This window comes from Oreochromis aureus, linkage group 14 (assembly GCF_013358895.1).
Source record: "Oreochromis aureus strain Israel breed Guangdong linkage group 14, ZZ_aureus, whole genome shotgun sequence".
NCBI lineage: Eukaryota > Metazoa > Chordata > Actinopteri > Cichliformes > Cichlidae > Oreochromis > Oreochromis aureus.
The window spans coordinates 18,791,925-18,817,543 of NC_052955.1; the positions used below are offsets into that span (position 1 = coordinate 18,791,925).

Sequence of the window (25,619 nt, forward strand, 5' to 3'; positions counted from 1 at the left end):
GTGACATACTAGTGAATAATTGCCTAAAATATGATAATCTAGATAATACATTTTTAAGGCCTTTTTGAGGGTCTTGTCCTTGAATTAAAATTTTATTTTAAAAAACCATCCTGGTAACAGAAAATATCTCTATCATTGGTTAAGTGTTGACACTTTTTCTGGGTATGTCACGAGTAGGTTGTTGTTATCTGTTCACAAAATTCAACCTCGACAAAAGCAATGTGCAAATATGCAGGATTAAATTAAACACGGTTATGTGGAACACTTTCTGCTGATGATTCCTACATTTCAGCCAATATGAAAATTATATAGCAGAGATAAATATGCTGCTTTGTTGCCAAAGGACGCAAACCACTAAAATTCATATTTCGACTCACTTCTCTGTTTCAATCAGAAGCAGACCTCAGCTGTCTGTTCTGCCTACGTACTCCTACCCACAGAGACACCCCACGCCACAAAAATTCAGTTCGGACTGGGGTATTTATCCAGCCTCCTATTAACAATAGTAATTACTGCCACTGTCTATGCGTGCAAACAAGCTCATGCGTTTTCTTTTTTTTTTTCTGTAACACACATGCAAATAATCATATAACTATTTTACATAGACAAGAGTGAGTATGAATATAATCTATGTTTTTTGTGTGTGTATGCACATAAATATTACTCATATTATAGACAAAACTCCGAAAACATGTTTTCCTTATGTGGAAAAAAGCAAAGTCCCTATAATAATCATTTTAAAGTGAAGACCCATTTAAGGGGGAGGTCGGGTTCAGGTTTAAGGTTGTGATTAGACGAGTAGTAGCAGTAGTGGTTAAGCTTAGATCAAGACTCCAGGTAATTATTGCAAGTCAAATTGATGTCCTCTTAAGTTACGGACACACAACTGTGTGTTTGCGTGTGTCCTAAGTGTGTGTCTGTTAGGAAAGAGAAAGAGAAAGAGAGGGGGTAGATAATAAAAAAAGAGGGAGGAAACTATTGGTGCAATTTGTAATTACTGAAATTAACTATATAACGAGGACAGTGTAATTATATAGCCTGTCTAATTGCTACTATTACTGAGGGGAAATGATGCAGCTACAGTGCAAATAGACATGTGTGTGTGTGTGTGTGTGTGTGTGTGTGTGTGTGTGTGTGTTCGTCCGCCTTTGTGCCTGTTCCTGGTAAATTTGAGGAAATGTGAACAAAAAAAAAAAAACCTGTCGTATTAACAGCATGTTTCTGTGAGACTGCATGTGGCGTGCTTTACCCACATTATGCACTGCATTTTCCTGATGGGGTGAGTACCAGTAATACTGTGTGTGGCGTTATAGTAAAAAATACCAAACCAGTACTTTTCCCAGTATCCTTTGGGGGCATCATAGAAATTTTTACACATTAAGGTCAGTGTGGTTTTCCGTGGTTCCATTGTGTAGTTTGTTAACACCTTCGCGTTACTTGTGAAAGACACAACCGCAGCCTCAGGGTGTCAAGAGCTAGCCTGCTCCTAACGTCGGTCATAAGTCTCAATAAATGGGATGGTTATATCAGGAAAGGCATCTGGTGCCAGATCAAACATGTGGATCCATCTACTGTGACCCCGTGGGAAAAGAGGGAGCAGCTGAAAGTATCTTTAAGGTCAATGCGGTTTTCCTTTGGAACATCGCTCACCACATGAAAACACTCATGTAATGTCTTCTGTTTTGCTCGGAGACTACGAATTTAAGGTGTAGAGTTAAAGACAGATTCCATTAAGAAAGGATCAAGATACAAGCATCAATGGGAAGTTTTTATAAACAAATCGCCCACAGCCTAATACTGTAGGTCCCACAGGAAGATGGAAACAGGACCTGTACATGACCTGAGACCTCAGATGTTGTCAGTGGATCCTTTTGGGTCTGTGGGTTGTGGATTGTGGTTGTACCTGTTGGTGCGCTAAAAGGTTGGGAACTGGGCAGCTTGGAAGATGAGTCATTCCTCGGTTTCTTGTTTTGGGTCTTCAAACCCTTCTTGATCCGCTTGACTTCCAACAATGTTTAGGTGTGTGGTAGGTGTAAAACATCCACATGAATGCCAAAACCCAAGGCCTCACTGCGAGGAATATTGAGTGTAGAGGTGTCGAGCCAAATATGGGAGCCTGGAGGCAAAACGACTTAACAAAATCAAGCTTTTAATGCTGTATCAAATTCAGAAATAAATGAAGACCACGGGCGCCAGCAGCCTTCCACACACGGCAAGGGGAAAACCACTTGGCTGCACATGAGGAAGCCACTCTGGGAACATAACAAACAGGGGCAAGCAGGACTGTTTATACACAGAAGGCTGACAGGGAAATGACAGAGTTGAAGGTAATGAGGCACAGGTGAAAGTAATCATACACAGGTGAAGACAGGAAACTAAACTAACACAGGATGCAAACGAAAGCAAGCCTTCAAAGTAAAACAGAAAATAACCAAAATAGGCTGATAGACATATGAATACTAACACCTAACAAGATGTACAAGACAAGAAAACGCAAAGTGACCAGAGCATGAACATAGAAACAAGACAGAGGAAGGCACAAATGGATACATGGGGGTGATGATTACTACAACAGCTACCACAGGTAACATACAAAAAGTGGACAAAACACACAATATTTCAACACTGAATTCTTACCAGAAGCCAAAATGTAAAAACCACCAGAGACACAATAACATCATGAACTGCAGGCCATGCAAAGATTGTCAGTGACGCTAAACAGGAACTGAGGCTTAAAGTATACGGAGACTAACAAAGAAATCAAAACAGGAAATATCAACCTCAACCTAACAAATGAACATAAACTCAGAGCTCTGGTAGTGAAAACAACCACGAGACATCTAATGAACACAAATCCAAAATCTGCAAAGCAACATAAAAAAAACCCCCTGGGACCAAAACCAGAGACCATGACAGTCGTAGTAAAACGTTAGATTGTATATTGATTCTTGTAACATTATTTATGACTACTTAATATGCATAAAAAATGAATGTAAATTTAGACTTTTTTTGTTTTATATTGAACCTGCAAAAATATAAGTTATGAAACTCAAAAGTAAAACAACAATATACCAGATTTAAAGTCAACATGCAAATAGAATAATAAAATAATAAAATAATAATGAATGTAGAAAGGCTTTAAAGATTAGATAGGGTAATATATATCTGACCACTTAATAGCATGGATTACCTCAAAGCCAACATATTGCTTATAAAGAACTTTAAAACTGTTGCAACTTGAGTCTAACCTACAGTCATAGTGTGTGAAAACATGTATTCCTATGCATCAGCCCATTGTTGTACATCAATATCTCATCATCCTTTCTGCGCAGGACAATCTGAATGTCTGAGTGATATTCATATACTAGCACACATACACACAGCCGCAGCCTTGACTCCACACATGAATTGTGAATTGTTTTTCCTCCGTGTTCCTGACTTTTCTTGGCCTTGATAGAAAATACCTCCTGTTCAGAATAGTTGGTGCGCAAGTAGTAGTGCTTCTTGTCCTGTGTACGAACTGGAAGTGCGCTGAAAAGATAGATGTGAGGTATGCAGTTTAAGCTACAACGAGAGGCACTTCTTGTACAAATGTGAGCAATAACGATAAATATATAGAGCCCCCGTGGAAGCTGCTACGTGAAGGTCGAGAAAATTGTGAGGCGGCTGAGGACCTGAATTATCTTTCACATTCTTACCACTAGGTCAACATCTGATATGTTAAGTATTTAATTAAATGTTTGGAGATTTCTTACAAGCAGGTCACACAGTCTCCACAGGGCCTATATTGAAAATGCAATGCTAATTTGGACATCAGTTTGAACAAGTCTACCCACAATGCATTGGCAGGGTTTTAAGTGTGATGCATGACTTTAATTCCGTTAGTGGAATGTGGTCAGAGATCTGGCTGAAAGGGAGCGGAGGCCAGAGAGCAGGGGAAGGAACAAATGTAGGAGGAATAAAGACAGAAAGAGGGGAGGAAGGAAGAAGGAGAAGAGTGCGAGGAAAGTGGGGTGGGGTGGGGGGGGGGTTGCATTCCTCCACATTCCCTCTTGTCCGGGGGTTTTTGGATGGGCAGCGGAGAGGGAAGGAAGGTGGAGGGTGGAGGAGAGGAGAGGGATGGAGCGCAGGGGAGGGGCCGGAGTGGCTTTTGTCTGCTTCCCACGTTTCAAAGCCAGTCTTGAAAAATGAATAGACAGAGGAAAATCAATTGCATGACCTTCACAGAGAGAAAGAGAGAGATTGAGAGAGCGGGAGAGAAGGAGGAGAGAGAGAGAGACAGATTATGGGTGGAAAGGAGCAAAGGAAAAGGAAAGGTTGAAGGCAGGGAAGGTAAAATGACCCACGCTGTATGTTCACATTTGGTATTTGTGCACTTGTTTGCACAGTACATTCAAGGACTATTTGACATCATTTATATTTCAAAGCCTCTGTATTAAGTAAATTTTGCTATCAGGGACAGTTTTTTTTTCCATACTACACTTCCTTTGAAAAAAAATCCAGGAAGCCTGATTCCTATTCCTAAGCTTTCTATTGCTTGTGATAAGAATCTACTTAAACTTAGAGGCAGATCTGCAATCATGCAAACTGACCGTTTAACCAGATTCTACAGGTGAAACCAAAGCGGTCTTCTTGTTGGACAGGCAAGGTTAAACAGGTTAGAAATGAAACAAAGGCCAGGCGGTATAGTGTGATGGTGTGTTGTTTGTTTAAAGTAATTCAAGACTTTTTGGAGGTTTATATCAATTTTTTAAACCTCTGACACACTCTGTATTACGCTACTCTACACCGGCAAGAATAAACCACACCCAACCAATGCGGACAGTATTAATGTTTTTATAAAATAACAAATAAAAACATAATGTAAACAAACATTTTATTAGGATCAGCAGAATATATATTAGTCCGAAACGACCTTTTGCTTTGGTTCAGTTTTTACTTTTGCACCTTAGTTAAATATAATAAATATAATGATAAAGATAATGTAAGGTTTGTTAATGGTAAGTGCAAACATAATAATGATAATAATAATAACAATGCAAAGAAAATAACTTGATTGTGGTAAGACAGAGATATCTTTTAAAATTTCCTGTGTGAAATTGAACTTTCTACTTTTATTTTTGTTCAATAAAACAGAACAGGGGAAAAAAATATCAACCTGTAACAGGTGCGCAGGGCAGCTGGAGAACCCCCTCTGCCTTTTTCATAAGGTACAGTGCAATGACAAGTCAGCGCCAGCAACAGGGCCAGCTGAAGTGTTTTACTGTCTGGGCTAGTGAGGTCAAACACACCTCTCCCCTCCCCGGCGCTGGTGACATTGACTTTGATTCTGCCTCCACTTGCTCGTTCTCTCTCTCTCTCTCCCTCTCACTCTCCCCCTCATTTCTTTCATTGCTTTCGTCTTCCCTCGCCTCCCCTTCTGTCTCCCCCACCTCTTCACGATCTCCCTGCGTCTGCCTCCCCTCTAATTCACAGCGTTTAAAGCAGCCTGGGCTTTTAAGGGAAGTTAATTGCACTCAAATTATGTTCGACCGCAAAAGGAGTGAGGGAGCGATGGAGAAGAGACGGAAAGATAGAGGACAGATAGAGGGAAGGAGGGAGGGATGGATGTCGGCGTGAGAAGATAATTGTGCCAGAGAAGGACGCTGCGATTAGGGTCACTTTTTCTCTCGCTGTCTGTCGAACGGCCGAAACGTCACATTTGGATTGGTAGTAAACAACTTGGCAAGTGACCGGGCTCTTGTTTTGAAAGGGTGAAGCTGCGGTGGCAGAGCCAAACTTAAGAGACAAAGATGAATAAGAGGACAGAGAGAGAGGAAACCGAGAGAGAGAAATGGGGGTTCGCTGTTTGGTTCCCATGGTAACATCCTAACCTGGTTAAAAGAGGTTGACACTGTGGGGGTGGAGTCTGTGTGTCTACAGCCCCCCACGTGAGGATGCTTGGGTGTGTGTGTGGCCATTCCTCTGGACTGAACTGGGACTAAATTATGTATTAGGCAAAAGTATAATGAAAATCATTCAAATTTTTTCATTCAATCATTCAAATCTTTTCTGCTTGTGAAGCGCTGGGGAGTCCCTGCGAGTTGACCTGTGAGTCAAATCATAATTAACGTGTCCATTCGTGCCCTGTCCCATTCTGTCTCTTATTCCCACAATGGAATTAAATCTCTTAGCAGAGTCCCGGGAAGCTAATGGAATCGGAGTGTGACAGAATAGCTCGATCAAAGACCTCAGCCAGCTCTGCGTCCAGCTCTGCACAAAAGTCACGGTGTTTATTCGCACAAACTCACTTAAAGGAGATGTGCAATTTAACGCATCTTAACTGAAGTCAGGTTTTATTGCTTTTGAACATCTTTTTATGGTTAAAAACTGAAGGATTTGATGAGATCAGGGATCAAAAAAAGAGCAATCAGGCAGTCACATATTTTTTAAACAAGTTAACAGTTCGTGCAGGAAACCAAGACTGGGATGTCAAACTAATTTTAGTACATACAGCTCAAACAGCCCAGACCAGTAAAACCAAACATGCACATATACTCATCATAAAATTCCCCTACTTTAATTGTAGCATCACATGTGCAGTATCTTTGTTAATAGGAAGCATGTCAAACTGACAGTTACTTAGGCCTCTGCACTGGGTGAATGTAGCGTTTCAGGTCCCGGTTTAGGACACGATCTATTCTTAGCGACTTGCAATGCTTCCTGGTGCAAAATTCATTGAAAAGACCAAACATGACGCCCTCCTTTTCTGCAATTTTCACATTTAGCAAAAAAAATTCCAGCGGGCTGTGTTTTGACACTTTGAGAGCTGCGTGTTTGACACCCATGATTGAGACCACTTTTTTGCTTTAGGAGTTGAATTGAAGCCCTCTTTCTTTCCAGCGATTCAGCTGGGCCAGCAGTCACAGATACAGGAATTCTGGCAGATTAAACTTTTATTACACTGAGTGCCACCACTTTCTTTCTTGGCTGAAGGTGCTTATTTTGGGGCAAAAATCTCTTGGTTATATGTTTATGCTTAAACAAGAGGGAATAATGTCCAGTTGTCAGATCAGATTCACAGTAATATTCCAAAATCTTGTTTAACCACAACAATATACGACTACAAATGATGTTTTCAGGCACACCAATGAGATGTGATGTCCAAAACTATCTAAATGAAACATTTAGCAGACCTGAGCTCTGCTTTAATAACGTGGCCACATTGTTGGTTTGTTAACGTCTGTCCAATCATTTGTCATCTGTTTTGACTTGTTCTACCAATAAGGCGCATGCACAGCAAGTTCAAAATAAGATCTGAGTTGTAAAAAAAGATGTTATTGTTTGAATTATGATTTATAATGACATAAAATATTATAGAAGCTGTAATATTAAGGTATACACACAGAATAATGCAAAGCCCTCACTCGCACACGGGCACACACATAGAGAAGTAGGGGTTCACAGTAGCACTACAGAGGGATCTTTGTTCTCAGAGTGTGATACCATCAGCGCTGTGAGACTCTTTCACTACACATGTGCGCAAGAATACACCACACACGCGCGTGCTGTGCGCACGCACACACACACACACACACACACACACGCACACACATCAGGTCCAGTGTTTTGGTTTCCTGGTTGCCCTATTGTACTGTGGCAGTCTTTAATAAATGGTCCTCTGTGTATTTGTGTCTGCGTGTGTGTGCAGGGGTGTGACTCATCTGTCAGCCCCGCTGGCCTCATGTCACATTCAGCGTTTCCTTGGGCCCACTGACACTACTCAGCACAACTGATCACCCACCATCACCTTCGCTCCTCCAGGGTTCTGTGGCATGAAAGCCAGAACAGACACACACACTTTCACAACAATCAAAGTGCGTTTGTCTTCCGTTTTGATTAATTCTTATATGGTTACCACGGGGGTTGATTCCTCCAAGCTTCCTATCACTGCGGCTGCATCGCTGCCCCACAAGGGAGCCTGCTAGGCAGGCAGAGAGCGAAATGGGCTCCCCATCCCCCTCCAGGCAGGGACTGACTAGGCTGAAGGGTCCCAGCACCAGACCCCCTTTCATAGCCCTGAATGGACTTGCCTTATTTAAATTCACACTCTGTCACACAGGGGGACCCCAATCTCACAATGCCACTGTGGCTTTGTCCGGCAACTCTGTATTTATGTGTGTGTTTGTGTGTATGTGTGTGTGTGTGTGTGAGAGAGAGAGAGAGTTTGTGTGTGTGCACGGGTATTTGTGTTGTTTAATCGGGGAGCATGTTGCTGCTGTGTAGTCTGTGCATGAGAATTCATTGCTGTGTGTATTCCTAAAGTGTGTGTATGTGTGTGTCTATAGCTCTAATGGAATGCCTCCCCCTTCTATTCAACAAACCCACATCACAAGCAGGCAGCTGGGCAATATATATGTGCGTGTGATTGTATATGTGTGTGTGTTGGTGGGTGCGTGTGTGTGTGTGTGTGTGTGTGTTCCGATCCCCCCTCTGTGTTCAGTTGTAACCCACAGCAGCGCTTTCATTTTCCTGCCATAACGTGTATTGATTTCCCGCAGCCTTGCAGCGACACACACATACACACGCGCAGATATCCGATGATCCTTAAAGTCACGCACACAGACTCACACGCGTACACACATTTATATGCTCTTATACACATATATTTTGGGTACACACGCACATACGCAGTTTGTCTCCATTGGATGGGGAACACTGTGTTCAAAAGCAGCCCTGTTGGAGTGAGATTAGTTCTCACATATGGTCCCCACTTTTGCAATCACACACTTGCAGGTGCATAAACACCGTCACACACTCCTTCTGACATAAAACAGTAAATACACCTGATTGCAAAATTAATCTTCCACGTCAGTGGCGGCACCCTCAACCCCCATGCCCATGTTTGCTTTGGAGAAAGTGATCACTCTCTCCTTCCTTAAGGTTTTTTTCATTTTCCCTACCCTCTGTGCTCCTCTCATACCTATCTTCGCCCTCCTCCCCTCCTCCTCCACCTAACCACCTCCAACTCTATTTGTATTGTAATTGCCTTGGTAAACAGCACCACTTTGGCACTGAAGCAGCTCTGATAGCTTGTGTTTGGGATGCATTAAGAGTGGTGATGCAGACACTGTGTGTGTGTAGGTGTGTGTGTGTGTGTTTGCTTGTTTGTTTGTATGTCTGGCAGAGATTGAGTGGTATGCGTCACGCAGCGCTCCACCTTATGTGCACTTCTGGTTTTTTTAAGCACGGTAAATTCTTCTTTTATCAGACATAATTGCTTCAAGTTTCACTTTTGATTTTGCTGAAGATTTTAAAGTTGTGAAAGAGATCCCACGTTAACGCAAAATTCTCTATTTCCAGATCAATTTGTGTAATCACTTATTTCTCAAAGCTGTATTAACTCATCCAAAAAAATGGAAATTAATCCATCAGCGTGGCTTAAACCCGACCGGCAAAATGATTTCCTACATATTAAGACATTTTTGTTTTATTTTTGCAGCTTTGACTAATTAAGTTGCTTCTGATGGTTACACTGACCAAAAGCATTACCTTTCTAACTGCAATTTGGGATCTTAACGGTCCAGTACTGAGTATGGAAGCTTTTTTTTTTAGCATTTTGTCATACTACGGTAATAAAAACACTGTTAAAACACATGCTTTACCTACAGAAACCACTGAAAAAGCCCTGCTCATGATCAATTAACCAAACCTCCTTACCTGTTAGAATATCAACAGGTAGTGTTGCTGCCCGCCAGCATTTAATGACGATGTCTGTCTTCTTTCCCTCTGCAGTTAGACGTTCATCTCATTCTCTGGCGACTGACATGTTTGAGCAGCACCTAGGGGCACACCTCCTGCAGGTAACGACCGCATCACCCACACGCTGCTTCTTTTACCGCACTGATTGTGAATACATAGTTGCAACTGCATGTCTGTAGTTGAATTTTCTTGCTATGCTTATGCTGTGTTGTTAAGCAGAGAAACTAGTGTTTTCAAATATATCAAAAGTTGAAGTTAGAATTGTTTTTTCCCCCTCCTAACAGTCACATTTGTTTGATTATCCTGCTGTACTAAGTCGCTGCTGTGTGTGATCACAGCCTGCACTGGCTCAAGTCTTTCTGCCTTGACTCATATTTCCAGGCAAATTCCTAAACACATTCACACTCAGACACAGAAGCACATCGCGTAACCCTCAGATGCTGCCAAAGAATACCTCCCTTTTGCACTAACAGATGAATACAGCCCGAGGGGTACTCTGGGGCAGGAGGGCTGCTGGGGTGACGAAATGCAGAATGTAGGCAAAGACTCAGAGGAAGAGCAAAGGAGGTAGCACTGCAGATTGTACTTTGGAGGGAGCTTAGGGAGGGGGAGGCGGTAGGAAGAACAGGTAGGAGTGGGAACAGGTGGAGGGATAAAAGGAGAGTATAGAGAAGTGAGAAGGTTGTGGTAAAACAAAGAAACATTACATATGTCTGCTCTCCTCTGGCATTTTAAAGAGGAAGAGAGGCTTAGGGAACGGCGCTGATAGAAATCAAATTAACGCTCCAGAAAAACTGTATGATTCTTCCCCTCCCAGCCGTTCTTCCACAGTAATAGCCTGATAATTGCACTTTAGTTCTCCGACATTCATGCGGCTGGTTTCTCCTCGCCGCGACACACGACGCCCCACACCCCGGCCACACATTTGCATACTGGATGTGTCAGTTGCATAAATTACCACTGCCACTTTAAGCACTAGGCCGCCAAAATAGCAATCATTTTTCTAGAGCAAAGTGGCCCTGGTCTGTGTGCATGTGTGTGTGAGGCTGAGACTGTGTCAGCTCACTCCTGGTTGCTTGTTATGACGATTAATATTATTCTCTGAAGCAGTCCCCTCTAATGGGCTGGCTGTATACCTTTCACTTCTCATTAGAATCACTGCAGGCCGTAATGACTCTGGTTCTATCTGCGTCTGTGTTTATTTGTGTGTGAGTGTGTGTGTGTGGCTGGAGATCCAGGATGAAGCTTTGACTCTTGGTTTATTACGGCTGATTGGAACAGCCTCTGGTCTATAAGCTCAGTTTCTCATGTCTCGTTGCTGAATTTGTTTAAGTGCGCCTCTCTTGATGCATGTGCGTATGTGTGTGTTCGTGGACGTCCACACCGCATGCGTTACGTCTGCCTCTGTTTTGTTCTCCGTTTGTTCGGTCACGCAGGTCTCACTCGCAGCTGTCGCGCGTGTGGCTGCGTCTATGGGAATTGTTTCGTGTCTATTCACATTTATGCACGTCATGTGAGTTTTTGCGCGCGCGTGTGAGCGTGCTCGCCAGTTGAGAGAAGAGGCCGAAGGGTGATGGGTTGTTTGTTCTCTAGCTCATTGTAATTTGTTCGATACACGCTAATTGCTCTAATTTGTCTGTCTTGTTTCTGTTTGCCTTTATGTCTGCGTCTCTGCGTGCATGTGTGTGTGTGCGTGTTTTTGTGTGCCCGTGTGTGTCCCTGTGTGTTTATGTGCACAGTCTCTAGATGGCTTTGTGTTTGTGGTCAGCCAGGAGGGACGGTTCCTCTACATCTCAGAGACAGTTTCTATCTACCTGGGACTCTCACAGGTAAGACAACCTCATCTCACTCTCTTTATGTCTCTCTCTCTCACACAAACACACACACACACGTGACCACATAATCCTTTATTTACAAGTGCATTTGCACACATGTGCCTGTCTTCTCTTTATGCTTTCATATCCCTTCCCAGGAGCGCGTGTGTTTGTGTGTCTGTGTGTGAGTGTGAATATCTTTGACTTCACTCTCTGTGCTCATCTCTGGAGTACAACTCTCACAGGGGCAATGCTGCTCTCGCTCTCTCTCTAGCTCTCTCTGCCGCCCTCTCTCCCTCTCCAGGTGCTCACCTCTGTTGATTGCCTGTGGCCTCTTGTACTGTGAATGTTAAGTCCTGCCATTTTGCCCAGATGCATAAATAATAACAGTAATTACTGGCCTAGCAATCAAAGTGTCGCCCCAGCGCGCTGGGCCTGTCTAGGGGAACAAATCGATAGGCATCTTAAAAGCCACATTGATTGTAGGGAGGGGGAAAAACACCAAGGGGGATGGGAAGATAGATAGAGACAGCCAGAGAGAGAAAGAGAGGGGGAGGAAAGGAGGAGAGGTGTGATAAGAGAGAGATGTTTCAAACTAAGAAGAATGGGTACAGCACGAGAGAGAGAGAGAGGAAATAAGGCAAGTGTAACAACAACAGATGTAACTGAGGGTTTTTTCTTTGTTTAAGGGCAGTTGCTGAAACCATTAACGAACTTAAGAATAAGTTTTAAGGATATGGGGTTTTTTTCCGTTTAGTTCAGTACTCACATGAAGGACACCTTATTAGTCTCCTTCATTAGTCCTTGGTCACCATTATCATTCATATCTGTACTGGCTGGAAAAATCTCTAAAATATATATATGTATAATTATCGGAGCAGATAAATCAAACAGATGTCGTCCCAAGTTATCAAATCACTGTAACTTAGGAATATAATGTCAGAAGTAGTTTTTGCTAAGCAAAATACTCCTTGAATGCAGCATTTAGTTCACACAAACACGCAGAAAATGTGATTTTTAAACAAAAAATATATCTATACACATGAAAGAGGATAACAGGCTTAGCTTTTAAATCATTGCTCATTGTTTCATTAAATTTCAGATGGATGTTGTACTTTCTTTCTGTATTGTTAAGGCTGTGTAATTCTTTAATTACATACTGATATTGACTGTTTTCAGTCTTTTGTCCGTATGCAATGAATGTTATTACATTCTTGTTTTTTTTCACTGTAGTACAAAGAAAAAAATGCAGCAAGCAAGTTTGAAGTGGAAAGATTTTCTTTAGATGCATTTTACTAAATTCTTCCTCAACTTTGTTAAGTTGCACTGAGAGTCTGTAATTCTTGGCTCTGGTCATAAATATACTTTCTTCCACCTGCACACGATGATGTCCTGAATTGCACCTGTAACTCAGTGCAAAGCAAACATGAGGGGGGCAAAATAGGTTTTTAGTTTTCAGATATTCAGTCATTGTTTAATGCTTTAATGTTGAACTGGAGACTTGTAGGGAAAAAAATGAGCTCACTGACTGCATTTTTTTCCTGATGGAGTTTCATATCATGAAGAGCCGCATGTTTGTCCCCCCTCCCCATGTTCTCACTACTCTCTTGACCCCCAAAATTGTTCTTGCACCAGAAGATATAGTTCAGTCTCTTAAATCAGTGGTTCTCAAGCTTGTTCTCGTATGCTGAGCTTGAAAAGTTGACAAAGTTCCACCACTACTCACTTTGTTTTTACTAATTATAAAAAAGAATCCAAAATCAAATTTTCAAGATGACATCATCAAGGCCTTTCTTATTTTCCACATATACAAATATTCATTCAGTTTAGTTTCCCTCTGTATTTTTGTTCTGGTTGTTCATGCCACACCTGCAGAGGTGCTGTGCCTTACAGATAGAGGAGGCTTCAGAAGGCGCTTGCATTAAGGAAACATGGGTCCATCCTTTCACAGATCACTCCCTGTCTCCCATTTTCACTGGGAGGAGTTAAGATGCGGGGAAGAGAAAAAAGTGAGGGAAGCTTGAAGACACGCTAGCATAATAAAAAGCACCCATTGCTCTACAGCTAAGATCGATTCACTGCAAGTAAGGAGAAGAAGAACGATTACAACGCCTAATTACTCTTTTAATGTGAGGCAGACTTGAAACTATTCTTTAAACTGTCCTGTCGTGGGGCATTCAATGAAGGTTAATATAAAGTTAGATTAGGACAAGGATTGTCTTGAATTGTCGTGGCGTTTTTGAGTCTTCTTTGCAAACACACATATACACACACAATGTACATGTAAACACTCAGAGAGATACAAAAAAAGTGACGTAGAGAAGACAGAACAAAAAGGGGAGCTGCAGAGAGAAACAGCGAGAGCCAGACAGACAATTACAAGAGAGAAAGAAAATAAAGCAGAGGAATATGGGGAGAGACAGTGGTAAAGAGGAGCGAGAGAGTCTGAGTGTGTAAATAGAGTTTAAATGTGCAGTAGGAATGAAATTCGCCTTGGGATTGCCTAGGTAAACAAGACAGCCGAGGCTTTGGTGGAGATGCTAATAAAACAGAGCTGTTCTTATCAGCTGAGCAGATGGCCTAACCCATCACATCTCCTCAAACAGGGCCTAAGCCATCAGCATTCTAATGAAATTATTTATGATCGAAGATTACGTTCAAAACCTTAAACATACAGCGCCACGTTTACCTTCCCGAAAAGATGAGGACGGCCGGGCACAGAGCAGGTTTATGATGAGAAAGACACAGCCAGAAAGGGCAGGTAGACGGGGTTCGGGGAGGGGGGCGAGCGCGAATATACAGTGTGTTTATGGACACAAGCAATGAGATGGAAAAACGCACAACAGGAAAGAAGGGAAGGTGGGAGGGAGAGGACAAAACGCTTCAATATACTTTGCTGGTGAGTGGAGGCGGACACAGGGGAGAGGGGAAGGACAGACAAACAATGTTCTGAGTGAAAAAGTATAAGTGGTTGTTTGTTTTAGAGGGCATGTCGCCCCTGTGGACCGCCCCAGCCCCGCGTCTCCTGTCCCCCCGTCTGACCCCTCTGCCCTGGCTTACACCCCGGGCCACTCCCCTGACAGTGGGGTTGCTTAGCCGACTTAGCCCAGGTCAGGCACCTTGACCAAGGGCACAGCCCTCCGCCCATTCCCCTGGCGCACAGGTATCTTTTTTTTTTTGTCTCGCTCACTTGGTTTTCAGGCCCGGAAGCACGAGGGATAAACCTGGGAGCGACACATAGCAGATGAGGCAGGGGGGAGAAGACATGAAAACAGAAGAGGGGAGGGCATAGCTGGAGAGACAAAGGTTGGAGAAGATGAGGACTCGGAGGGAGGAGACATGAAAAGGATGGAGGAGTAAAAGTAGGATAAAAAAGGGATAAATGGGGTAAAGAGGAGGGAGGAAGGATGGTAGATTGAGGGAGGAGAGAATTGATCTGCGAATGGTTAGTATGCAGCCCCCACTCCACCTCCACCCCACCCCATCTTCCCCTCCCTCCTCTCCTCTCCTCTCCCATCAGTCAGTGAGGGCTGAGGGCTGAGAGTATGTTGTGGACCACTGCCCGGATGCCTCATACATATTAAAGCCCCCTGCTATTATTTATATCATGTCTCTGCTTCCCCTGCTCGCTGCCCCTCATCCCCACCACACCACCATACATACATGCACGTGCATCTCTGCACACACACACACGCAGGTTCACACAGATGCGCTGACAGACAACTACTCGCACAAACAGTGACACACAATGACACACGGAGACATAAAAACAGACAGTCTAGTCACATACGCAGGGAAACAGAGGCGCGCCGTGTGCTTGCATAGGCACAAACACACACACGCGCAGACACACACACGCTCTCAGAGAGATTTGAATGATCTCGGTCTCTCCTCACGCCTCCCTTTGCGCCACATTCTATACCTGTTTTTATGTCTGAGCCTGACTCATCCTCTCAATCGCTTCGTCCCTTCCTCATCTTCTCATTTCTGTCTGATCTTTTTTCAATCTCGCCCTCCTGCTTGAGATGAAGTGATATTATTCGGATAGGTCTTAAGCCCGGTAAAGCCCATAAGGACCTGTTCGCCTCTCTACCTTGTTTTTCAACACCACCGGGTCGAGGGATTTTGCCTCTTTCAAATGGCTGGTCCAGTGTTCTGAGCAGACTTGGTCCTTGAAAATGACAATGTGCTAACAATTACATATACATAGATAAGTATACAGACAGACAGATGCTGATATAATCGGTAACATGAAATGCTCAAAGCGAGGTTCATCCAGAGTTTAATAGAGATATCCAGCCATTTAATGGACAGCTGCAAACTCTTAACTTTAAAACATTAATGACCGAGTCAGTTTTGATGTCAGACTCAAAAAGCACGCAGCTGAAAAGTGCTGACGTATTATCGACGCTGAGGAGAAGAAGGATCGGTAAACAAAAACACTGAATTTTCCTCGTGTTAAAAATTCTTGATTAAAAAGAGTTTACTGACGTACGTGAAGGTCGGCTAGCGCAGTGCTGTTGGTCTCCACATTTACCAGCCTCACCTGTTAGAGCTGGACAGAGAATAAGGGAGAAATAAATAAATTAGACCTCAACAACACAGTCTTTGGAAGTGAAAAGTGAAAAGAGTTTGCCAACTGAGAGCCAAACACACACACACGCTTGCTGTATATTACTCTGCTGAGCCGTTATCAGAGCTTCTGCTTATCACTGTGGGAGCTGCGATACAGTGTGCTCTTATGTGATGCATGAGGTTAGCTGAAAAAAGAGACATTTTTATAAAGAAAAGAAATGTAAATAATGTAATTCATTTAATTCCCCTGTGTCTAGGGAGGTATATATTTTGAGGTTTCCGCTTTTTATTAGAACCCTGAACTATCTGAAACCTGTGTTGTTTAATGTCCTAATGGTTAAAATGCATAAGATTTAATTGATTTTTCTTATCTTGGACTTTCTCAGTAACTGCATTTATTATTATCTTGATGCTATCAGATATTAAAATCCTCAAATATCTATCCCAATATGTTCCCAGGTCAGCATGGTCAGCTGTTCTCGCACGCTTTCAAAGTGTGACAGTAGCACAGTTGTTACGGGATAATTACTTTTCGAGTCTTGCAAGTATGCAGGGCAGCCACTCCATATGGTGCCCATCAAATCTAGTATTTAATAATATGTTTATTACAGGTGGCGCAATTGCAAAATGTGGCGCCGTCTCCCAAGAAATTAAGGCCTGCGTGTCTGGCGCTGAATAACATAAGGGGTGATAAAACCTCGTCTGTCATCTCCCCTCACTCGGTGGGGTTTCCTACATCTTTACCCCTCTCTGCTCCCTCATTGTCGATCGCTCTCATTCGCCTGCTCCCGCCTTCCTGTTCCCCTTCTTCCTCTCCCCCAGCTGTGATGTCCTTGAGGGCCTGCTGAAGCTCCCATAAAGCCTGCAGTAAATGGCTCTAATCCGGTAATAAATGGCTGTGTCCTACAGACAAGGGTGTGAGGCTGCTGCAGCCACGGCTTTATCAGATGGAATAGTATTGGCACACACACAAATGCGCACACACACACAGACACACACGCACACATTCACAGATGTAATGGAACCTGCATAGATGTGTGTAAGCATGCATGCCCCCCCCTTTTTCTGCTTCTCTCTCTCTCACACACACACACACACACACACACACACACACACACACACACACACACACACACACACACACTTATTCATGCTGCTTCAGATGGAATCACACCTTCTTCAATTGTGCCGCTTTTATGGATGCCATGCAAGAGCAGTGCCATTATTGCCTTTAAATGATTAGAGATGCGACTATGATGCATTATGATGATAGGATCATATAGAGCTGTATGAGCTGTTACGCTGCTCTTTATGCCTGCTGGGATAGACTGTAACTGAATGAAGGGGCTGGGAGGGACACGGGGAATAAGAAGTATAGTAATGTGACCTTTGGAAATAGTTGGAGTTCACCTGTTTTTAATCAGCAAATACAATTGATTTTTATCTCCCCCTGGTTTTATTTGTGTAGCACTGTAGTCACTTGATCCTCCGAGACAGGACTTAAATGTATGTGTGTATGTGTGTGCGAGCATGTTGGAGGGGTGGCAGGTGGGGGTGTCTTACATCCTCACATTCCTTGTTGAGTTGTAACCCAGAGCGGCACTTTCATTTTCCCGTCATAACATATATTGATTTTTTTTTTCAGTGCACGTGTGTGTCTGTGTGTATTTGTGAGCGTGTGCTCGCTCACGTATAGTTATTTTTGCACAAAGCGTCTGGTTTTGATCGGTTTGTGTGTGCTTCTCTTCAGGTGGAGCTGACCGGCAGCAGTGTGTTCGACTACATCCACCCAGCGGACCACGTCGAGATGGCGGAGCGGCTGGGAATCAGGCCACATCTACGGGCTGAGGCCGGCTGTCACACAGCCCCTGAGAGCGCTTCCAGCTCTGCGTCCACCTCCTCCTTAGCTGGTACCCCTGAACCCGGTACTGTCATGGCAAGAAAGCAGAAAGAAATATAACAAATACATAATTTGATTTTCAACAATTCACTGTGCTCAAATGGCATTATTAAGACAAAAGTAAAATAAAAATATTCTTGAAACAGCTATTGTTGTTTTCTCATCCCCAGCAGCTCCATCCAGTCCTCATTCTCCTGCCGACGATCCACCCGAGCGTGGCTTTTTTATCCGCATGAAGTCCACGCTCACCAAAAGAGGCCTGCATGTCAAGTCTTCTGGATACAAGGTGTGATAGGAAATGCTTTACCATAATTTGAGAACATATTATGCATTCCTTACCTTACTTGCATGTGTTCGGAATAAAATAACAATTTGGGTTTGTGTTGGTGTGGTATTTCACAGCACACGCACAAGGTGGTCATTGCCGGTATATTTTATGGCTGTGACCTTATTTCGCTCTGAACCGCTGCATGTAGCACAGTTTACTGCGCTCACTGCTGTAATACCAGAACTGCTGCTTTGAATCTTTGTAATGAGTCCAAGTTTATTGCATATTGATAAATGCTACATTTTCCAAATCATTTTTTAGTCTTGCAGTGCATCAAACAGTTCAGATTCCACCTGATCTTTATTTAGTAATCCTCTTATAAACTGGCTTGTGCGTATGAGTGTGTAAGAAAGACTTTGTGCTTGTCAGGTAATCCACGTGACGGGACGAATCCGCTGCCGCCCCGCTCTCGTCCCGGGCTCCACCCGATCAGTGCGTCGACCGATGGGTTTGGTTGCGCTGGCGCACACTCTCCCGCCCTCCACGCTTAATGAAGTCCGCATGGAGAGCCACATGTTTGTCTTCCGAGTGAACATGGACCTACAGGTTACATACTGTGAGAACAGGTAATCCCTCTATTGTTTTGCCTTTTGGGAGTCGCTCTCTCTTTCATGTTTTTTCATGAGGAGCTGGCAGAGCACCCAGCCAGTTGGTGGTGTTAGCACACACATCTGCTTCTGTTTGGCTGACAAATGTGTGTGTGTGTGTTTTGTTTGTTTGTTTTTTTCTTCCTGCAATGCTTTACAGGATCTCCGAGTATATGGATCTGACTCCAGCAGAGGTAGTGGGACATACCTGTTACCATTTCATCCATGTAGAAGACCTGGAGAACCTCCGGCAGAGCCACGAGGACTGTGAGTCACATCCATATGGATACGTATAATATATGATATTCATCCCCATCCCTCTCTTTCTTCAAGTATCTGAACTTGGCAGAGCTGCTACAAGAGCCTGTTGAAATCTCCTGCTGTACTGTTGTTAGAGGCGCCCTCTGCTGCCACCTTCATGAACTGTCAAACCATTGACAGGTTTCTTTTCTTCCCATCTTTGCTCCTCAGTGCTAAGAAAAGGCCAGGTAGTGACTGGGTATTATCGCTGGCTCCAGAGGAGAGGAGGGTACCTGTGGATCCAGTCCACTGCCACGGTGTCCATCAACCACAAAGCCCCCCATGAACGCAACGTTATCTGGGTTAACTACGTCCTGAGGTCAGTAGAACCAGAGCAAAACTGAAACTCTAGTTTTTCTCCACAAGTGCTGTTAGGAAGTCATTTTATGTATGCAGGCATCACACTGTGTACAGAGATCCTTTGAAGGGATAGCTGATGAAATGTAGAGGGATTATTGGGAGGTTCATTTATTCCAGCATGTGAGAAAACTGGTAAGGATACACACGAAACGAGGAGATCAAAGCAAAGCATTAAACCACTGCCTAATTAATGTAATGGTTATTTTCGATTTTATTATAAATCTTGAAAGATTGGCGAAAATATCATTAAATTCTTTGTATTCTTTTAATGGATTTTTAGATTAGTTTGAATTTGCTAATGTTTCTGACAGTTTCTATGCGTCACGACCAACATACAGAAAAATTTGCAGCTTCAAAAACCATACTTTTTCTTTTAAAATGTTCCTCATTCGACAGTGAAATGTTTATTTTATCTTGTATTTTAAATAGTAATTAGTAAAAGTTATCACTTTTTCATACCTTTTGCAGTTCGGGTTTTTTCATCCTGCATAATGTTGCTTTATGCATTATTCTATTGTTATTTAATGCTATTATTCTGAATAAGCAGACGCTCTGTTACAAAAAGCTCCAAATCAGATTAAGAAAATTTTGAAAAGCCTTGCACCTTGATTTCTTTTTAAATATAAATTACCTTTTAAATGTCATATTACCTTTGTTTAAGGCTTTGGTGTGTTTACCGCGCAGACCTTGTACACACACGGAGCGAGCGCGAGAGAACATAACAGAACGCGCGCACAGCAGCAGAGCAGTCAGACAAAAACAAGAGGAGTAGGCTGAATTTCAATGCTAATTGGACTGAAGCTATATAATTACAACAAATGGATGTCAGAATTTTGGGGCTGAATGGTGTTTTAGTTAATTAGTGCTGTAATTACAAGAGCTCATTAACTTCTCCAACAGCCTCCTCCTTGTCTGAGCTTAACTGTGTATAGGTGGGCTGCTGAGTGGAGCATTTGTGCGTGTGTGTGTGCATCTGCGTGTGTTTCGGAGGGTGCGGTCTGCCTGTGTGTCTGTTTGCATGTGTCAGTGTTTGTGCATGTGTGATAAGGGCTGTTGGAAGGAGTGAGTGTGTGTTAGATGGAGGTTAGAAGGGTGTGAGGCAGTTTGGCTATTGGAGGTAGTTATTAGGCTGATTATATGTTGTTTCCATCTCTAAGTATTCACTTAAATCAGCATGGCATTCCTGTTTTTTTAAGTGTAAGTGGCTTTAAGTGGTAGATGATTTGTGTATACATCCAGCTTTTCACTCTCTCCCTTTCTCTTTTTTGCCATTTTTTACATCTATCCATCCAGTCGAACAGAGCTGCCCGACACTCCCCTGGATCTGCTGCAGCTACCAGAGAGCATAAGAGCAGAGCGACTTCGAATTAGCTCGTCCCCGACCGACGGCTCCACACAGGCCCGAGGTACCGCACTACATACATTGCTACCTTCCTGTGACATCCACTGACGCGCTCGCCCGTGCCTCATCGTCTCATAAAAATCTCCTTCCTCCTCAGGCTCGCAACCTGTGAAGAGCTCAGTGGGGAAAAGCGACCCTGACACTAAAGGCAGAGACAAATTCACCACCACGGCCATTCAATCAGAGGACAGGAGGAAGCGCCTGCTGAGGTCTGACCCGGAGGGCGCACCTCCCGAAACCCGTCGCAGACTGGAGGAGCTCCGTCACACGGAGGAGAGTGTCTCTGCCTCCTCAGACCTGGCGAGCGAAAGCGATGGGGAAGAGGAAGATGAAACCGAATGGGACCAGGGAGGCGACAGCGACAGATTGAAACGGGAAGACAGCGGAGGAGGAGGTAAACAGAGCAGAGGAGACACCCCGACGAGAGGGGAGAGGGGAGGGAGGGTGCACAATGGCCGGGCTGTGATCCAGCAGCTGAAAAGTGTAGTGAGTCCATCTCCCCTGCCCGGCAGCCCAGGCATCAAGACTGAGCACGAAGCCCTGACCACCGGGGGGCGCTGGGGATCACACACTCAAACTTCCACCTCGCACACACACACCACTCAGCCCCAGCCCTCGCATGCACACACGCCGTCCAGCAGCCTCAATGGTGACAGCCCCACCACCCCGATCCCGGACTCCTCTTCCAGCAGCGAAGCCCCGCCGAAGGGTTTGTTCACTCCCCCGTCCCCAGCTTTGTCCCCCGCCATGCCCGTGTCCTCCCCGTTGCCCCGCGAGGACAGGGCTGTGTCGGGGGTGGTCAGCCGGAGCAGTGGCGGTAGTGGTGGTGCAGGTAACGGTCCTGACTTTGAGCTGCTTCAGAGACTGGCTGCTGGTAGTGCAGCGGGCCGGGTCCTCTTCCACCCCCTTGCCCTCGGCCCGCAGGGCCCTCAGAGCCTCTATGCCCCAAGCACTATCCGCTACGCTCCACCTGAGCTCCCCCCTTCCCACCACCACAGCACAGGACACAGTGATGGCCTGCAGCTACGCTCGGACCACCACAAAGGACCCCCACCGGCCTTCTTCCCCCACTTACAGCGGCTGGCCGGCCTTCCACCCTTCAGTGGTTTCTCCCCATCTGACAGCCCCTTCTCCTCTAGCCTGCCCTTCTGTATGAATGGACTGAGGGGGGCTGCGGGCACAGAGGAGGACTGAGTCTCAGAGGGGAGGATGTGAGAGGAGAAAATAAACTGAAGGAGAGAGCAGAGTGACAGGACGGAAAGAGAGACATTGAAAAGGGCAGGAGAGACAGAAGTGGCAGTAGATTAAGCCTCTGAGGACGTTACTAATTGGACAATGAGTTGAATAACTGCAATCTAAAGTGTGTGACAAGCCGCTGCCATAGGATTTTATCGTGTCAGCCTGTTGTGTACAAGTGACAGTGACTCTCAGAGAAACGGGGACATGGAAACTTTTGACTGGTTGTCCCTCAAGACTTTTCATCTTCACGACAATAACGAACTCTGCTCTGTGACTTTCTCTAGATGACTGTGTTGATTTATGTGTCTCTTCCACTCAGAGAAGCCATATTGTACATAGAGAGAAAACCATGACGACCCTCAGCTCACATCCTCTTGTCCCTCACCGCACATTAACCCAATTAACCCTAAAACCAGTAGGAAGAGATGGGCACTCGTCTGTAGGAATAAAAATGACTTTGGAATATAAATTTTTATTATTGCAGTATTATACAAATCATCTCTTTCAGTGGGCTCCGGGTGACAGTTTGATTATAGGGTTTCAACTTAAAATAGGTGGAGACAGCTTTTTGGTGTTTTGTATCGATACTTAAAATAATAATATAAAACAATAATATTGAAAAAAAGATCCAAGTATTCATCGATTCAGCCATACTAAAAGCACACTTTTGGGACAAAAGTATGATTAAAGTAGTCCCAGACATTCCATTATATATAAGGGAAGGAAATGCAATGCAGACAGGACGCTATTTGTGTTGTTTGATTATAGGAAGGCGATTTGTTTAACTGATTATGACTTCTAGTGTATCATGTACAATGCTGCAGTTGTGTTTGTGTATGAAAGCCATATTCTTGTTTGTTTTTAGGTTCATATTCTTTTTCTTCACCAGGTGAAACAGATGGGGAAATTGTTTAAAATACGACTGTTTTAGTGGATGAAAAAAAAATCTGAAAATGTTTTAGGAGGGGAAATGTGCTGGACAGAAGTGTTTTTATCATTTAAACGTGTTTTTTTTTAGTTGTTTTTTTGTTTTTTTTTGTTTTTTTTTCTGAGCACTTACCGAAATTTGTTCTGGTGTGAACTCTAAAGCACTTCACGGTTCGGCGTGTGATCCTGTTAAAACAGAAAACAATGCAAGAGCGGCCGCTAATATCATAGCCCGACCACGGTATGTGGAGTGGGGGTGGGGGCGGGGGATATAAATGCTCATTTAGAAAGGCAGGTAAATAAACAAGACCACATGTGGTCATTAAAATGTGACCGTTGGAGGTCAATAAAACAAAACAGAATTGTTCTGATATTGGTTTCAGTTCAAGCGAGTCAACTGGAGATAAAGTTTTAAATTAAAAAGTGGGGATATGAAACACTTTAAATTTCAGTTTCATAGCAATTGATTGGAGCTCCTCTCAGGAAAAACAAAACACTTTTGGCTTGGAAAAAGTGAAACAACTAAAACAAAATTATACTTGTATATGTAAGAAAATCACAACTAAAATAAAAAAGAAGAAGAAGAATTCATAAATAATAACATTTGGAAATTTCACCCGGCCAAACTCATCAGGAAAAAGAAGTGAGAAGAATAAAATTTAACCACGATAAGCAGTGATATAAGCTGTGAGAGAGATACATTAAAAACAGTCTAGCACTTTGTAATAAGGTCTTCTGATCTGCCATGTTAGCCAAATACATGTAAATTTATATATACAGCAATTTGTTGCCTTCTGGCACTATTTTCTTTTTTCTTCTTCTAAATTGAGATTATGATCGACAGCCTGATCCGAGGGTTCGCTTTATGGAACCGCTCATATTGTCACGTCTGACAGAGGCGGGGTGGGGTTGGGTGGGGGGGTTAAAAAAAAAGACGGGGGCGGGGGAAAGGGTGCACTACACACCCATACTACAAATATGTGTCAGCGCACATATTCTTGGGTGTTTACTGGTATAATAAGTGTGTGTGTGTGAATGTGTGCCTGTTAAAAGTGTGTGAGTGAGTTTTTTTTGTTTTGTTTTGTTTTTGGGTTTTTTGTTGTTGTTGAATTAAACGGCTAACCCCTTGCCCATCACTGTGAATCTAACATTATTCTCCCATCTTTGTGAATACTCCACCCACTCGTCAAATAAAATGAACAAATGTAAAAATAATAACAGTGATACAGATGACGATGATGATGATAACAATAAAATATTCCAGTAGAGGAGCACAACTCAATGTCGGTTGTTTCTTTCTTGCTTTTGCAGGCGTGGAGATTAAGCACTTGTGATATTTAAATTTTTAAATGTATTGATGCTTTTGATTTCTACATACAGCTCCTTGAGATTTCATGCGATTTAAATAGATAACTTTTTTTCTGCATCCACATTTGTTAATTTTTTTCAGTTAGCATGCATATTCTGAGTACTTAGAAGACAAATGCAGAGAGGATGCGTTGAATCTTGCACAGTTCTTTATTAAAATATGTCGATAGATAGATAGATAGATAGATAGATAGATAGATAGATAGATAGATAGATAGATAGATAGATAGATAGATAGATAGATAGATAGATAGATAGATAGATAGATAGATAGATAGATAGATAGATAGATAGATAGATAGATAGATAGATATTGTTGTGCAGGTCAGACAGGACATCACTTGAGTGTTAGTTGCTTTGAATAAACCCAGAAGCGCACGTGTGTGTGTACATTGGCGGTTTGCTTGCATGTCTGTCTGTGTGTGTGTCTGTGTGTGCGTGCATTTCCGTGAATTTGTGTGTGTTGTCTGAAGCAGCCCCAGGGAGGGGCTCTGACATTGAAGACGGGTTAAATCCTGTTTTACATTCAAGTGGCAGGCCCTAGTTCATTAGAGTGAGGATCATTCCTCCTCAAGACCAAAGGAAGCGCATACTAAACAAGAGCAGTTGTTGGGGAGAAAATGCCATTGTACGTGCAAAACCGTATGTACTGTATAAGTGGGTGTGTGCGCGTGTGTGCTGATGTGCCGTGAATTGAGTTACAAAATAACCTTTCTTCTTTATCTCGTCTTTTCTATGGAGTAACATCTTTATAGAGGGAAGTAAAGGTGCGGCTTCTGCAGATTAAATCACCGTGGGTTATTTGTGTGCGCGTGTGTGTGTGTGTGGCGGTGGCATTTCTCCTGACTGTCTTCTTCTCAGCCTGTCACTGAGCCACCCGTACGCCCTCTCTGTCACTAACTTTGATGGCTTATCTTACCCCTTGAATTAGAGTCGTGTTCCTTGGGGAAATACCTTAGCACATGTAAATGGATTTGAGAAAAAAAAAGTACAAATATGGAAAGGAATAATAGCGCGAGGGATGGAGGGAGACAGCCAGACAGTTTCCATCTGACATGGGCTCACTACACTTCTGCAG

General features: G+C 43.4%; 1 protein-coding gene across 5 annotated transcripts in view; it reads left to right on the forward strand.

Moving 5' to 3' along the window:
• The window catches only part of npas1 (neuronal PAS domain protein 1), a 59,937-nt gene extending 35,866 nt beyond the window's left edge, over window positions 1–24,071 (forward strand). For 4 of the 5 annotated variants that reach the window (XM_039622317.1, XM_039622316.1, XM_039622313.1 and 1 more), the window contains 9 exons: window positions 9,775–9,842; window positions 11,481–11,570; window positions 17,881–18,055; window positions 18,201–18,316; window positions 18,728–18,924; window positions 19,106–19,212; window positions 19,417–19,564; window positions 20,899–21,011; window positions 21,105–24,071. In XM_039622317.1, coding sequence (XP_039478251.1) covers window positions 9,775–9,842; window positions 11,481–11,570; window positions 17,881–18,055; window positions 18,201–18,316; window positions 18,728–18,924; window positions 19,106–19,212; window positions 19,417–19,564; window positions 20,899–21,011; window positions 21,105–22,201 — 2,111 coding nt within the window. In that variant the 3' untranslated portion in view covers window positions 22,202–24,071. The remainder of the gene's footprint in view (window positions 1–9,774; window positions 9,843–11,480; window positions 11,571–17,880; window positions 18,056–18,200; window positions 18,317–18,727; window positions 18,925–19,105; window positions 19,213–19,416; window positions 19,565–20,898; window positions 21,012–21,104) is intronic. The other variant, XM_039622318.1, reaches the window with a different exon arrangement.
• The last annotated feature ends 1,548 nt before the right edge of the window (window positions 24,072–25,619 follow it).